This window comes from Oncorhynchus masou, chromosome 3, assembly GCF_036934945.1.
Source record: "Oncorhynchus masou masou isolate Uvic2021 chromosome 3, UVic_Omas_1.1, whole genome shotgun sequence".
Lineage (NCBI taxonomy): Eukaryota > Metazoa > Chordata > Actinopteri > Salmoniformes > Salmonidae > Oncorhynchus > Oncorhynchus masou.
This window is the reverse complement of record NC_088214.1, coordinates 14,226,470-14,240,981: the sequence shown is the minus strand read 5'-3', so window position 1 is coordinate 14,240,981 and position 14,512 is coordinate 14,226,470. Positions and strand designations below refer to the sequence as shown.

Genomic DNA, 14,512 nt, shown 5'->3' with positions numbered 1-14,512 from the left:
GGCAAGACCAGTGGTTCCCAAACTTCTCATAGACCCGTACCCCTTCAACCTCCAGCTGCGTACCCTCTCTAGCACCAGGGTCAGCGCCCTCTCAAATGTTGTTTTTTAGTATTATTGTAAGCCTGCCACACACACACTATACAATACATTTATTAAACATAAGAATGAGTGTGAGTTTTTGTCACAACAAGGCGTGTGGGAAGTGAGAAAGAGCTCTTATAGGACCAGGGCACAAATAATAATATAATAATAATCAATAATTTTGCTCTTTATTTAACCATCTTACATATAAAACCTTATTTGTTCATTTAAAATGGTGAATAACTTCCCACAGGTTAATGAGAAGGGTGGGCTTGAAAGGATGCACATAACTCTGCAATATTGGGTTGTATTGGAGAGTCTCACTCTTAAATAATTGTCCACACACAGTATGTGCCTGTATTTAGTTGTCATGCTAGTGTGGGCCGAGAATCCACTCTCACATAAGTACATTGTTGCAAAGGGCATCAGTGTATTAACAGCACGATTTGCCACGACAGGATACTCTGAGCACAGCCCAATCCAGAAATCTGGCAGTGGCTTCTGATTAAATTGCATTTTCACAGAACTGCTTGTTGTAATTTCGATGAGGCTCTTGTTCAGATATCGGTAAGTGGACTGGAGGCAGGGCATGAAAGGGATAATGAATCCAGTTGTTTGTGTCATCCATTTCGGGGAAGTACCTGCGTAATTGTCCGTAAGCTTGAGTTAATTTGCAGAAAAAAAATCATGGAATGATAGAAATACCTTGTCCTTGTTAATCCAAACAGAGAAGATCTCCAACTTCTTAATCATAGCCTCATTTTTTCCCCGCACAATGAATAAAGTTGCGGAGAGTCCCTGTAATCCTAGATTCAGATCATTCAGGAGAGAAAAAACATCACCCAGATAGGCCAGTCGTGTGATGAACTGTGGTCAGACAAGTGAAAATTATGATCAGTAAAGAAAACTTTAAGCTTGTCTCTCAATTTTAAAAAACATGTCATTACTTTGCCCCTTGATAACCAGTGCACTTCTGTATGTTGTAAAAGCCTTACATGGTCGCTGCCCATATCATTGCATAATGCAGAAAATACACGAAAGTTCAGGGGCCTTGCTTTAACAAAGTTAACCATTTTCACTGTAGTGTCCAAAACGTATTTCAAGCTGCCAGGCATTCCCTTGGCAGCAAGAGCCTCTCGGTGGATGCTGCAGTGTACCCAAGTGGCTTCAGGAGCAACTGCTTGCACGCATGTTACCACTCCACCATGTCTCCCTGTCATGGCTTTTGAGTCATCAGTTCAAATACTAACAAATCTTGACCACCAATGTCCATTTGATGTCACAAAGCAGTCCAGTACTTTAAAAATATCCTCTCGTGTTGTCCTTGTTTCCAGTGGTTTGCTGAAGAGGATGTCTTCCTTAATTGACCACCTATAAAAGTAATGGACATATACCAGGAGCTGTGCCAGGCCCGCCACATCTGTTGACTCATCCAGCTATAACGCATATAATTCACTGGCTGTGAATGTGAAGCAGTAATTGTTTCAAAACATCTCCTGCCATGTCACTGATGCGTCGTGAAACAGTGTTGTTTGATGAAGGCATTGTCTGTATAGTTTTTGGGCCTTTTCCCCTATCATTGTCCCTGCCATATCTGCGGCAGCAGGAATAATTAAGTCCTCCTCAATAGTATGGGGCTTGCCTGTCCTAGCCACTCAGTAGCTCACCATATAAGACACTTCTAGCTCCTTCTTATTAATGGTATCTGTTGCTTTTATACTTGTTTTACTACTCAAAACTCATCTTAATTCTCACTCAAAAAACTCCTGTGGGTTATTTTTCAAATTGGCATGTTTCATTTCTAAATGTCTGTGCAAGAGTGAAGGTTTCACCCACGAGAGAGTAACGGTTCACATGTTTGGATGTTAATTATTTAACGAGGCTACCTGTATTTGACATGTTGTTGTTATTTCGCTGAACACTAGATGGCTGTGAAATGAGGCTACTCGGGCGAGAAAAAAAACTCACCCAAATGTATAGCCCCGTTGGAAAATATAAATGGACTGTTTGAAAATGTGAAGAATTATTTTTAAATTAAAAAAAATATATATACGATTTTTATTTGGCGCAACCCGATGGCGTTGCGTGTACTCCAGTTTGGGAATACCTGGGCTCGACCAATTATGTACCAAGACATCTTCAATCTGTTATTTTTATGTTTTTGTGCCATGCATATATATGCAGTAGGCTATGTATTGTATAAGGGCAAAATCATCATTTTAATTCAGGTTTTTTCCCGGGTTTGGGCTCATGGATATGCATCAACTCTAATATGAATATCAATGTTTGTTTCGAATGAATCATTAACTTAGAAAGCGCTGTCCAGTTTGTTGTGTTAGGCTTTGAAACAGCAGCCACAATGATCATGTTTTCCATTCAGTTTCAACCTGTTGTTGAACTTCTTTCTTCAAATTGATCAATCATAGCGAAGTGCGTTTTAAAAGCACATACTTTTTTGATAAGTGTTTGATGTGATTTGTCAGAGTAGTACAGGGACAATAGAGCCCTGAGTACCAGGCCTTTAGCGCCCTGAAGGTCTTTAGCAAGTTGGGTTCTATCAACGCATGTCCAGAGTGGATATGAGGAGATTACCATGACTCAACGGTCAATTGTAATTTTACTGCAGTCATGACTCATGGCTGTAATATTTTCCATGTGGTTCTATATTAAAGGGAACTTATAACAGGCTTTTGAAATGCATTATTGGTGCACATTATCTGTCAACTTATCAAAGGGATGCAAAAGACATTCATTCAGCGGAATGACCCAGAATCCTTGTGTAGATTTGTGAGAGGGCGCTAGTGAATGCTTTGTTTATACAGTATGGGGAGAAATAGCCTATATGCTAATTGTGTGCTTAGTTGAATGTTTGGTGTTTTTACAGATGTCATTGTTACTGGAAGGCTACATCAATCAATAAGTTGCTAACATTATGTAACAGCTAGTTCATGATAAATCGTACTTATTCATACCTCACTTTATACAAGAACTTATTAATCAGGCTAGCTAACAGTTTATATATATATATATATATATATATACAGTTGAAGTCGGAAGTTTACATACACCTTAGCCAAATACATTTAAACTCAGTTTTCACAATTCCTAACATTTAATCCTAGTAATAATTCCCTGTTTTAGGTCAGTTAGGATCACCACTTTATTTTAAGAATGTGACATGTCAGAATAATTAGTAGAGAGAATGATTTATTTCAGCTTTTATTTCTTTCATCACATTCCCAGTGGGTCAGAAGTTTACATACACTCAATTAGTATTTGGTAGCATTGCCTTTAAATTGTTTAACTTGGGTCAAAAATTTCAGGTAGCCGTCCACAAACTTCCCACAATACGTTGGATGAATGTTGGCCCATTCCTCCTGACAGAGCTGGTGTAACTGAGTCAGGTTTGTAGGGCTCCTTGCTCGCCAATGATTATATACAGTGTAGACCTGCACCATGCTAGGAAGACTGAGTCTGCAATAGGTCAGCAGCTTGGTTTGAAGAAATCAACTGTGGGAGCAATTATTAGGAAATGGAAGACATACAAGACCACTGATAATCTCCCTCGATCTGGGGCTCCACGCAAGATCTCACCCCGTGGGGTCAAAATGATCACAAGAACGGTGAGCAAAAATCCCAGAACCACACGGGGGGACCAAGTGAATGACCTGAAGAGAGCTGGGACCAAAGTAACAAAGCCTACCATCAGTAACACACTACGCCGCCAGGGACTCAAATCCTGCAGTGCCAGACGTGTCCCCCTGCTTAAGCCAGTACATGTCCAGGCCCGTTTGAAGTTTGCTAGAGAGCATTTGGATGATCCAGAAGAAGATTGGGAGAATGTCATATGGTCAGATGAAACCAAAATATAACCTTTTGGTAAAAACTCAACTCGTCGTGTTTGGAGAACAAAGAATGCTGAGTTGCATCCAAAGAACACCATACTTACTGTGAAGCATGGGGGTGGAAACATCATGCTTTGGGGCTGTTTTTCTGCAAAGGGACCAGGACGACTGATCCGTGTAAAGGAAAGAATGAATGGGGCCATGTATCGTGAGATTTTGAGTGAAAACCTCCTTCCATCAGCAAGGGCATTGAAGATGAAACGTGGCTGGGTCTTTCAGCATGACAATGATCCCAAACACACCGCCCGGGCAACGAAGGAGTGGCTTCGTAAGAAGCATTTCAAGGTCCTGGAGTGGCCGAGCCAGTCTCCAGATCTCAACCCCATAGAAAATCTTTGGAGGGAGTGAAAGTCCTGTGTTGCCCAGCAACAGCCCCAAAACATCACTGCTCTAGAGGACATCTGCATGGAGGAATGGGCCAAAATACCAGCAACAGTGTGTGAAAACCTTGTGAAGTGGAACATAAATGTCCTGTAAAGGAATTAGTACACACACACACACACCGCCTGGTATGGCAACTGCTCCGCCCTCAACCGTATATAATGTTACTTCCAGGACACCTACACCACCCGATGTTACAGGAAGGCCATAAAGATCATCAAGGACATCAACCACCCGAGCCACTGCCTGTTCACCACGCTATCATCCAGAAGGCGAGGTCAGTACAGGTGCATCAAACTGGGACCGAGAGACTGAAAAACAGCTTCTATCTCAAGGCCATCAGACTGTTAAACAGCATCCTTATGTAATACATGTGATCAACTCCAGCCACTTTAACTAATGGAATTGATGGGAAATTGTTTACATACTTTAAACAATCTCTTATATATGTATATACTTATTCATCTCATACCATCTACTGTATCTTGCCTATGACTGCATCCTTATGTACCATCACTAGCCACTTTAATATCCTTTGTTTACATATATTCATATGTATATTTATCCATACCATCTACTGTATCTTGCCACTGTGTATACTCATTCATATATAGTTTAGGAATTGTTAGTTAGATTACTTGTTGGTTATTACTGCATTGTCGGAACTAGAAGTACAAGCATTTTGCTACACTCGCATTAACATCTGCTAACCATGTGTATGTGACAAATAAAATTAGATTTGATTTGACACACACCACACACACACACACACACACACACACACACACACACACACACACACAGACAGACATGAAGTGTGGAGGAAGACACTAGTTAGGAGAACGCTGTGTGATTCTCACGGTGTCTGTTCCAGGTTTGCTCTGCTCAAAGTCAATCATGCCATGATGATAAAGGTTTTTTAGGAACAACTTTTTTACACATATTTCAAACATCAAACAATAATGCTGTACTACACCCATCATATCTCAGAATCTGCACGGTCATTTAGCTGTACTGGTCCGGCTGAGGTATGAACTCCTCTGACAATGTTATCATTGACAGTGCTGCGATACCTATCTTCCGCAGAGAGCTTTTGCGAACAGGTCTGAACAGGTCTGAGAGAACCAGACTGTCACCTGAGCATTCATGATCATGATACAGCAAAAACAAGCCGGGTGAACTCTGTGTACACTTTCAGAGTGTGTGCCTGCGTGCTTAGGTGCGTGACTTGTGTATGCGTGTGTACAGTACATGTGTGAAGTGTGTTGGCAATTGTGTTTGGATTCATGCATTACAATGTGTGCTAATTTATGGATGGGAGTAGGATTGTACACAACACCTGCAGTCACAGTTACCATGAGCAGTAGAGGTGTGTCACAGGTGGGACCGACAGGAGGCTCCGGAGTCCGAAGCTGATTGGGTAAACTTAAATGGTATTCCCGCCCCCCCAGTAGATGATAGGTGAAACCAGCAATACGCTTGAAGAGAATAGGCTGGCTGGTAACAGGAGAAAACTGCCTCTCCCTCCAGCCATCTATCAGCTGCCTCTCTGTAGGCTAAAGCCAGGTAGCAGACTAGAAGGACAGGCTGGGTGTATACTGCAACACGGTGGAGTACAGAGTTGCTACGTTTGAGAGTCGGTTTACATAGTCAGTGCAAATACCGTGTGGAGTAGAGAGGAGCTCAGTGGGAGTGGGAGAGACGCTTCACCACTCTAGACCATGAACATGGAGCATCGGAGGTTCTCCCTCGACAGCTCAGTGTGAGTATCAACCAATCAAACTTTTTAAAATAAGTGTTTTATTATTATGCATTGCTATACATGTGGTGTTTCTGTACAGTTCTAGACAGGTTCAGTTAAACTCCAGCTGTAGAGACCATCACTGTTGTTTCTGTTTAGGAAGTCAGAATGTCCCTTAACCGAATCTTGGATTTTCTAATAGGATATTACAGTACTGAGAACTGTACATTCCTCAAACGCACAGTAGTGCATACCACCGAGGTGAGAACACACACACAGGCCATTCCAGCTGTTTTATTGCCATTTCACTAATGGTTTAGTCTGAACGGAGGACTCACCAGGGTTGAGGAAGAGAAGGAAGGAAGGGAACTTGTTTGTTTTCATTCCCCAAAATGCATTGCAGCCATAGCCCTCAGGACCCTCGTCCAGCCCCAGAAATAACAGGTTGGTCTAATCGGGAGCAGGTGAATCTGCTTCCTTTAGCAGATCTCTATATACTCAAAGCTTTGTTGCATAAAGATTGTTTTGTCATGTTTCTGTGCATTTTATTTGCGTTTTCACATTAAAGTTAGACTTGTTGAACTGTAAATGTAACAGCTTTCGTTAGTTAGGCCTACATTGTCCGTACGGAGTGGAACAATAATGAAGATGTTATCCTGGAATAGAATAAACAAAGATTTATATGTTGCACAGGAGGCTGGAACAGACTTCACGGGATGGCATCAAATATCTGTAAACCATGTGTTTGACCTATGTGTTACCATTCCACTGATTCTGCTCCAGTCATAAGAACAAGCCAGTTCTCCCCAATGAAGGTGCCACAACTTCCTGTGATATGTAGGATCTTAATTTGAGCACCCTGTTGCATGACTTTCCTGAAAAGGATGAACATGTAGTGTATTTGAGGTTTAAAAAGGCTTCTAAAGTCTTTAAATCTAAACTTTGAAATATCCTACTTGATTTTCCTGTACAAAAAATGTATCAACCGCTACAAAAATGTCCATTGTCCACATAATAATTCACTTTTCCTGTTGCTCCAGGATTATTTTCCTGATGTAGGAAACTGTCTCAAATTAAGATCCTACATCTGGACATGCATATTTAATGTCCATGGTTTGCTTTCTCCCATCCTCAGGCGCTTAAACATAATGCATAGCGTGTACAAAACTCTGCTCTTCCCATGACATAGACTGACCACCTATGATCCCTTATTTATTTGATTGTATTTTTATTTAACCTTTATTTAACTTGGCAGGTCAGTTTATTTACAAGGAGGGCCTCCCCTGGCCAAACCCGGTCAACGCTGGGCCAATTGTGTGCCGCTCTATGGGACTCCCAATTACAACCAGATGTGATGCAGCCTTATTGATGTCACTTGTTAAATCCAACTCAATATTAGGAAGGTGTTCTTAATGTTGTGTACACTCAGTCTATAACACCTACTTTTACATGAAATGTTCTGATCATTTGAATTGCAAATCTTCCTTTGACCTGGATGCCATGTCTTTTCAACGCTTCAAGACATCCTCGGGCGATTTCTTTCACTTTTCCAGTTAAAAAGTGATATCCCAAGTATAAATACAGTAATGTACACACACTAAAGGGTATAAAGGGTATACACACAACTGCAAACTGCAAGGAGAAGGACATTCAAGGAGTTGTTCTGATGGTAAGTTGTGATGTCATCGGCCTCCCCCTTGCCTGACCAACTATAGAGAACAGAAGAGGAAAGCCCCCCCCCACACACACACTTTGTCATGACTGACCTGGACCACCTATTGAGATGTCCTTTTTATTAAATCATTGAGGTGTTAAATGAGGTGAAAAATATATTTGTGTGCCACTAAGGTGTAGTTGACTATCATAATGACTACTAGCTAGAACTGCTCTGGCAACCATTCTTCCTTATGGTTGTCTGATGGTATCAAGTTAGCCGGAGCTGCTGAGAATGTAAATAACAAGATATCTCGCATCTCTAATAACTTATGTAACATGGTTGTGTAGGTTGCTTCCTGGAAAGTCAGAATTGACTTGAAATTATTAGAATCAAAATGATAACAATCAGGTGCATAGCTAGGGGAATATTTTGGATTCTTGGTGCACATTTTTAAAAATGTTTTCATTAATGTAACAGCAGTTTTCACCAGCAGACAAAAAAACCCATGGGTAGGTGAATCAGTTGAGGTTGAATCCACAAATTCAATCCACAACTTTATTGTCCCACGGTGGGAAATTCTGCAAACCACAATAAGGTTTAGTACAAAATAAATACGACCTCTAAACAGAGAGTGTTTCCAGACACAGGGGGCAACACTGTGACGGTTTAGTGTCCTGTTCCTTCAGGTCCCTGAAGAATGGTGGTGGAGGAGGCAGTCTGGGCCTGAGGAGAGGGAGCCGCAGTAAGAAGAGCAAAGACAAGCGGAAGAGTCTAGAGGAGGCCCAGCTGGAGATCCCGGAGCTGGGACACAGCCTGAACAGGAGCAACTCTCTCAGGTCAAAGGTTACTTCTGAAAACAAGTTTAATGACTAGAATAGGCCATGGACTGGGGGAAAGTACCAAAGCCTATGCAAGTCCATTGATCCGCTCTCAATCACTCCCTATCCATAGGTCAGAGACCATAGAGGAGGAGAGCTTCCACCCGCCTGATGGCGCCGTTGCCAAAAATGTAAGCGCACCTGAAATATACAGGACAACGACCTGGAGGAGGGCTTTAGACAAGATGGTGCTGACAGACACAGTTGCACTGTTTCTAGCTCCTGGCCAACAACGAGCATTTCGCTGCACCTGAGATGACATCTGCAAATCTCGATACGCGACCAATAAACTTTTATTTGATTTGAGGTCCTAGCACTCCTTCTCCACTATATGTTTGGGTTCTTGGTTCTGGCTTGGAAATGTCTCCTGATTGAATGCTTGATTGATTAATGAATTGGTTGATTGATTAATTAATTGGTTGATTGATTAACAGAGTTAGATCATTTTCTCTCTCTGTTGTAGAGTTTTGTGAAATACAACAAAGCCTTCCACAAATTCTTCCGAGACATTCCCACAGAGGAGAAACTAACTCATGGTGAGTCTGGAACTTATTTATGGTTTCATCATCATTGTGGTCCTGAAACCGTCTGGGCTGCATGTGGATTTATGTCTCGATTACAGAGCTATGATGGTGTCATCACAATCATTACTTAATGCGTTGGGACATTCATTATATTTAATTCCACATTATGTGCTTTGTGCTCCTTGCTAACAACTAAACTTAAGCACTCACTCTGCACAATATTTAAATGTACCCTCAGCTGAATATATCACAAGTTATTCTGGGGATAAAGGGAAGTTTCAAGGAGAAACCTACGTGTCTCTCATTTGACTGTGTCCTCTGTCCTGGTTGTGTGTTTCAGTGTTCACCTGTGCCCTGCAGAAGGAGGTGTTGTATCATGGGAAGCTATTTGTGTCTGTCAACTACGTATGTTTTTACTCGTCCGTACTCCTCAAGGACACCAAGGTAAGAGATTCACATATAGTAGTGTAGAATGGAGTAGAGTAGAATAGAGCAGAGTAGAGAAAAGCAGAGTAAAGCAGAGTAGTCAGAATAGAGCAGAGTAGAATAGAGCAGAGTGGAGAAGAGCAGAGTAGAGAAGAGCAGAAAAGAGTAGTCAGAGTAGAGTAGAGTAGATCACAGCAGAGTATAGCAGAGTAGAGCAGAATAAAGAAGAGCAGATTACAGAAGAGTAGAAGAGCAGAGTAGAGCAGAGCACATTAGATAAGAGAAGAGTAGATTAGAGCAGATTAGAGAAGAGTAAAAAAGAGTAGAGCAGAGAAGAGCAGAATAGAGTAGAGCAGAGTAGATTAGATGAGAGAAGAGCATAGCAGAGAAGAGCAGAGGAGAGTAGAGTAGATTAGAGAAGAGCATAGTATAGTAGAGAAGAGCAGAGCAGAATAGAGTAGAGCAGATTAGAGTAGAGTAGAGCACAGCAGAGAAAAGCAGAATAGAGCAGAGCAGAGTAAAGAAGAGCAGATTAGAGAAGAGTATAGTGCAGAGCATAGAAGAGCAGAGCAGAATATAGTAGAGTAGAGCACAGCAGAGAAAAGCAGAATAGAGCAGAGCAGAGTAGAGAAGAGCATAGTAGAGAAGAGCAGAATAGAGTACAGTAGAGTACAGTAGAGTAGAGCAGAGAAGGCACATTAGAGAAGGGTAGAGTAGAGCAGATTAGAGAAGAGCAGATTAGAGAAGAGTAAAGAAGAGAAGGGTAGAGCAGAGAAGATCAGAATAGAGTAGAGCCGAGTAGAGCGGAGTAGAGCAGAGAAGAGCAGAGTAAAGAAGAGTAGATTAGAGAAAAGCAGATTAGAGAAGAGCATAGTAGAGAAGAGCAGAGCAGAATAAAGTAGAGTAGAGCAGAATAGAGTAGAATAGAGCAGAGTAGAGCAGAGTAGAACAGAGAGGAATAGAGTAGAGTAGAATAAAGTAGAGCAGAGAAGATCAGGACAGAGCAGAGAAGTGCAGAGCAGAATAGAGTAGAGTAGAGCAGAATAGAGTAGAGCAGATTAGAGTAGAATAGAGCACAGCAAAGAAAAGCAGAATAGAACAGAGCAGAGTAAAGAAGAGCAAATTAGAGAAGTGCAGAGAAGAGTAGAGTAGAGCAGAATAGAGTAGAGCACAGCAGAGAAAATCAGAATAGAGCAGAGTAGAGTATAGTAGAGCAGAGTATAGTAGAGCAGAGTACAAGAAGATTAGAGAAGAGCAGATTAGAGAAGAGCGTAGTATAGAAGGGCAGAGAAGCAGAGCAGAGCAGAATAGAGTAGAGCAGAGCAGAGCAGAATGGAGTAGAGAAGAGCAGATTAGAGAAGAGCGTAGTAGAGCAGAGCAGAATAGAGTAGAGCAGAGCAGAGTAGAGTAGAATAGAGTAGAGCAGAATAGAGCAGAGTAGATTGGAGCAGAGAAGAGAAAAGCAGAGTAGAGTAGGGACCCTATTCAATCCGTATCACAGAAGTTCAGCTTTACAGTGTGATTGAAATTTAAAGGCAACGTTCCCACATTAGCGCAAGCTGCATTCACAGTAAACGCTGCATATGTCGGCTCAATCGGAAATGACTTCACATTTCTATTGGGGAATCTGTAACGCTTCAGCCATCCAGACTGAATAGAGCCGTAGAGTAGACAACGCCAAGGTGGCCAACAAACAGTAGGTAGAAGTAGATGGTCTGTTGTGGTCTGTACCATGTGTTGTTGATGTAGTATCTGTGTCTTGTTGCAGGTTGAGGTCCATGTGTCCAGCGTAAAGGAAGTGAAGAAGCAGAACTCAGCCCTGTCTATGCTCTCCATCCGTACTACTGATGGAAACAAGGTCAGAAACAAACCCACAACGGCCCTGTTGTTCTTGTTCGAGTGAATGTGTCTGTGACTGTGTCTGCCTCTGTGTCTGCAGCTATGGGTGTGTCAGTGGTTGTGGTTGTGTCTGTGTGGTGGTGTGTCTGTGCCTGTGTGGTAGTATATTGTGTCTGTGTGGTGGTGTGTTGTGTTTGTGAGGTGGTGTGTCTGTGTGGTGGTGTGTTGTGTTTGTGAGGTGGTGTGTCTGTGTGGTGGTGTGTTGTGTCTGTGTGGTGGTGTGTTGTGTTTGTGAGGTGGTGTGTCTGTGTGGTGGTGTGTTGTGTTTGTGAGGTGGTGTGTCTGTGTGGTGGTGTGTTGTGTCTGTTTGGTAGTGTGTTGTGTGTTGTGTTTGTGAGGTGGTGTGTCTGTGTGGTGGTGTGTTGTGTCTGTGTGGTGGTGTGGTGTGTCTGTGTGGTGTGTTGTGTCTGTGTGCTGGTGTGGTGTGTCTGTGAGGTGGTGTGGTGTGGTGTGTCTGTGTGTTGGTGGTGTGTCTGTGTGTGGTGTGTTGTGTCTGTGTAGTGGTGTGTTGTGTCTGTGTGGTGGTGTGTCTGTGTAGTGTTGTTTTGTGTGGTGGTGTTTTGTGTCTGTGTGGTGGTGTGTCTGTGTAGTGGTGTTTTGTGTGGTGGTGTAGTGTGTCTGTGTGGTGGTGTGTTGTGTTTGTGAGGTGGTGTGTCTGTGTGGTGGTGTGTTGTGTCTGTGTGGTGGTGTGTTGTGTTTGTGTGGTGGTGTGTCTGTGTGGTGGTGTGTTGTGTCTGTGTAGTGGTGTTTTGTGTGGTGGTGTAGTGTGTCTGTGTGGTGGTGTGTTTGTGAGGTGGTGTGTCTGTGTGGTGGTGTGTTGTGTCTGTGTGGTGGTGTGGTGTGTCTGTGTGGTGTGTTGTGTCTGTGTTGTGGTGTTGTGTCTGTGTAGTGGTGTGTTGTGTTGTGTCTGTGTAGTGGTGTGTTGTGTCTGTGTGGTGGCGTGTTGTGTCTGTGTGGTGGCGTGTTGTGTCTGTGTGGTGGCGTGTTGTGTCTGTGTAGTGGTGTGTTGTGTCTGTGTAGTGGTGTGTTGTGTCTGTGTAGTGGTGTGTTGTGTCTGTGTGGTGGTGTGTCTGTGTAGTGGTGTTTTGTGTCTGTGTGGTGGTGTGTTTTGTGTCTGTGTGGTGGTGTAGTGTGTTGTGTCTGTGTGGTGGTGTGTTGTGTCTGTGTGGTGGTGTGTCTGTGTGGTGGCGTGTTGTGTCTGTGTGGTGGTGTGTTGTGTCTGTGTAGTGGTGTGTTGTGTCTGTGTAGTGGTGTGGTGTGTCTGTGTGGTGGTGTGTTGTGTCTGTGTGGTGGTGTGTCTGTGTGGTGGTGTGTTGTGTCTGTGTAGTGGTGTGTTGTGTCTGTGTGGTGGTGTTTTGTGTCTGTGTGGTGGTGTGTCTGTGTGGTGGTGTGTTGTGTCTGTGTGGTGGTGTGTTGTGTCTGTGTGGTGGTGTGTTGTGTCTGTGTAGTGGTGTGTTGTGTCTGTGTAGTGGTGTGTTGTGTCTGTGTGGTGGTGTGTTGTGTCTGTGTGGTGGTGTGTCTGTGTGGTGGTGTGTTGTGTCTGTGTAGTGGTGTGTTGTGTCTGTGTAGTGGTGTGTTGTGTCTGTGTGGTGGTGTTTTGTGTCTGTGTGGTGGTGGTGTGTCTGTGGTGGTTTGTCTGTGTGGTGGTGTGTTGTATCTGTGTGGTTGTGTCTGAGTGGTGGTGTGTTGTGTAGTCCCTCATTCTGTTTTGCCTCTGTTTCAGTATTCGTTTGTGTCTTTGCGGAACCGGAGAGTGTGTTATGAAATCCTGCAGTCTGTGTGTTCACAAGCGCAGGTATACCCAAATGATCTCTCTCTGTCTCCCTTTCTCTCTTAAAATTACCATGCTATTGTTTGAGTAGAGTGCACAGTTATGAACTTAAAAATACCATGCTATTGTTTGAGGAGAGTGCACAGTTATGAACTTAAAAATACCATGCTATTGTTTTGAGGAGAGTGTACAGTTATGAACTTAAAAATACCATGCTATTGTTTGAGGAGAGTGCACAGTTATGAACTTAAAAATACCATGCTATTGTTTGAGGAGAGTGCACAGTTATGAACTTAAAAATACCATGCTATTGTTTGAGGAGAGTGCACAGTTATGAACTTAAAAATACCATGCTATTGTTTGAGGAGAACAGTTTGAAAAATACCATGCTATTGTTTGAGGAGAGTGCACAGTTATGAACTTAAAAATACCATGCTATTGTTTGAGGAGAGTGCACAGTTATGAACTTAAAAATACCATGCTATTGTTTGAGGAGAGTGTACAGTTATGAACTTAAAAATACATGCTATTGTTTGAGGAAAATGCACAACAACAACATGCTTTTATCACGACAACTGGTTTGATACATTCATCTCTGAAGGTAAATGATGTACTTACACTCAGTAATCTGGCTCTGATTTGTCTTCCTGAGGGTTCCAGAGATAAAATGTAACACAGTTTTGTTTGATAAAATCAATTTTTATATTCAAATGTAGGAACTGGGTTCTATAGTTTGAACCCCGGATGTGTCTTGTTTTGTTCTATTATCTAAACAATCGGCTATCATTGATTTTGGCCCAATATTCCTGACATATTACCTCTTTCAAGGAGGTCTCTGTTTTGAGAGGATTATTTTTGCCTGAAAACCTGTAGGCCTTCCTATTAAAAAAACAACTCTGCATCCCTGCCCAACCTGGAAAGAGAGGCCGAAGGGTGTTGAGCATCCCCATCCACTGTTGGCCTGCTCTCCAGGCACCATCGCATGAGCCTGAAACCACACTCTGGCCAAACTCGTGTTTCTAAAAGTGGATTCAAATGCCTAGTAAGGCCTTTTAGTTTCGCTTTTATTTAATTGTAATTCTTTCCTTTTTGCGCAATTTATAGACTATAATAATTGAATCAACAAAATGTTGTTTAAATGCTAAGCGCTTAATGGTCATGTCGCAATCGCAAATGCTTCACAATGTATTTCTTTGTAGGCTATAGCCTTGAAATCATTGAAATAATAGGCTAATAATATATCCTAAAC

At 42.4% G+C, this 14,512-nt stretch overlaps 1 protein-coding gene across 2 annotated transcripts in view; it reads left to right on the top strand.

The window, feature by feature from the left end:
- The first annotated feature begins 5,860 nt into the window (after window positions 1–5,860).
- LOC135510737 (GRAM domain-containing protein 2B-like) overlaps window positions 5,861–14,512 on the top strand; it is a 24,213-nt gene continuing 15,561 nt past the window's right edge. For both annotated transcript variants that reach the window (XM_064931906.1, XM_064931913.1), the window contains exons 1-7: window positions 5,861–6,129; window positions 8,452–8,601; window positions 8,717–8,774; window positions 9,107–9,179; window positions 9,508–9,611; window positions 11,362–11,451; window positions 13,216–13,287. In XM_064931906.1, the coding sequence (XP_064787978.1) occupies window positions 6,089–6,129; window positions 8,452–8,601; window positions 8,717–8,774; window positions 9,107–9,179; window positions 9,508–9,611; window positions 11,362–11,451; window positions 13,216–13,287 (588 nt within the window). In that variant the 5' untranslated portion in view covers window positions 5,861–6,088. The remainder of the gene's footprint in view (window positions 6,130–8,451; window positions 8,602–8,716; window positions 8,775–9,106; window positions 9,180–9,507; window positions 9,612–11,361; window positions 11,452–13,215; window positions 13,288–14,512) is intronic.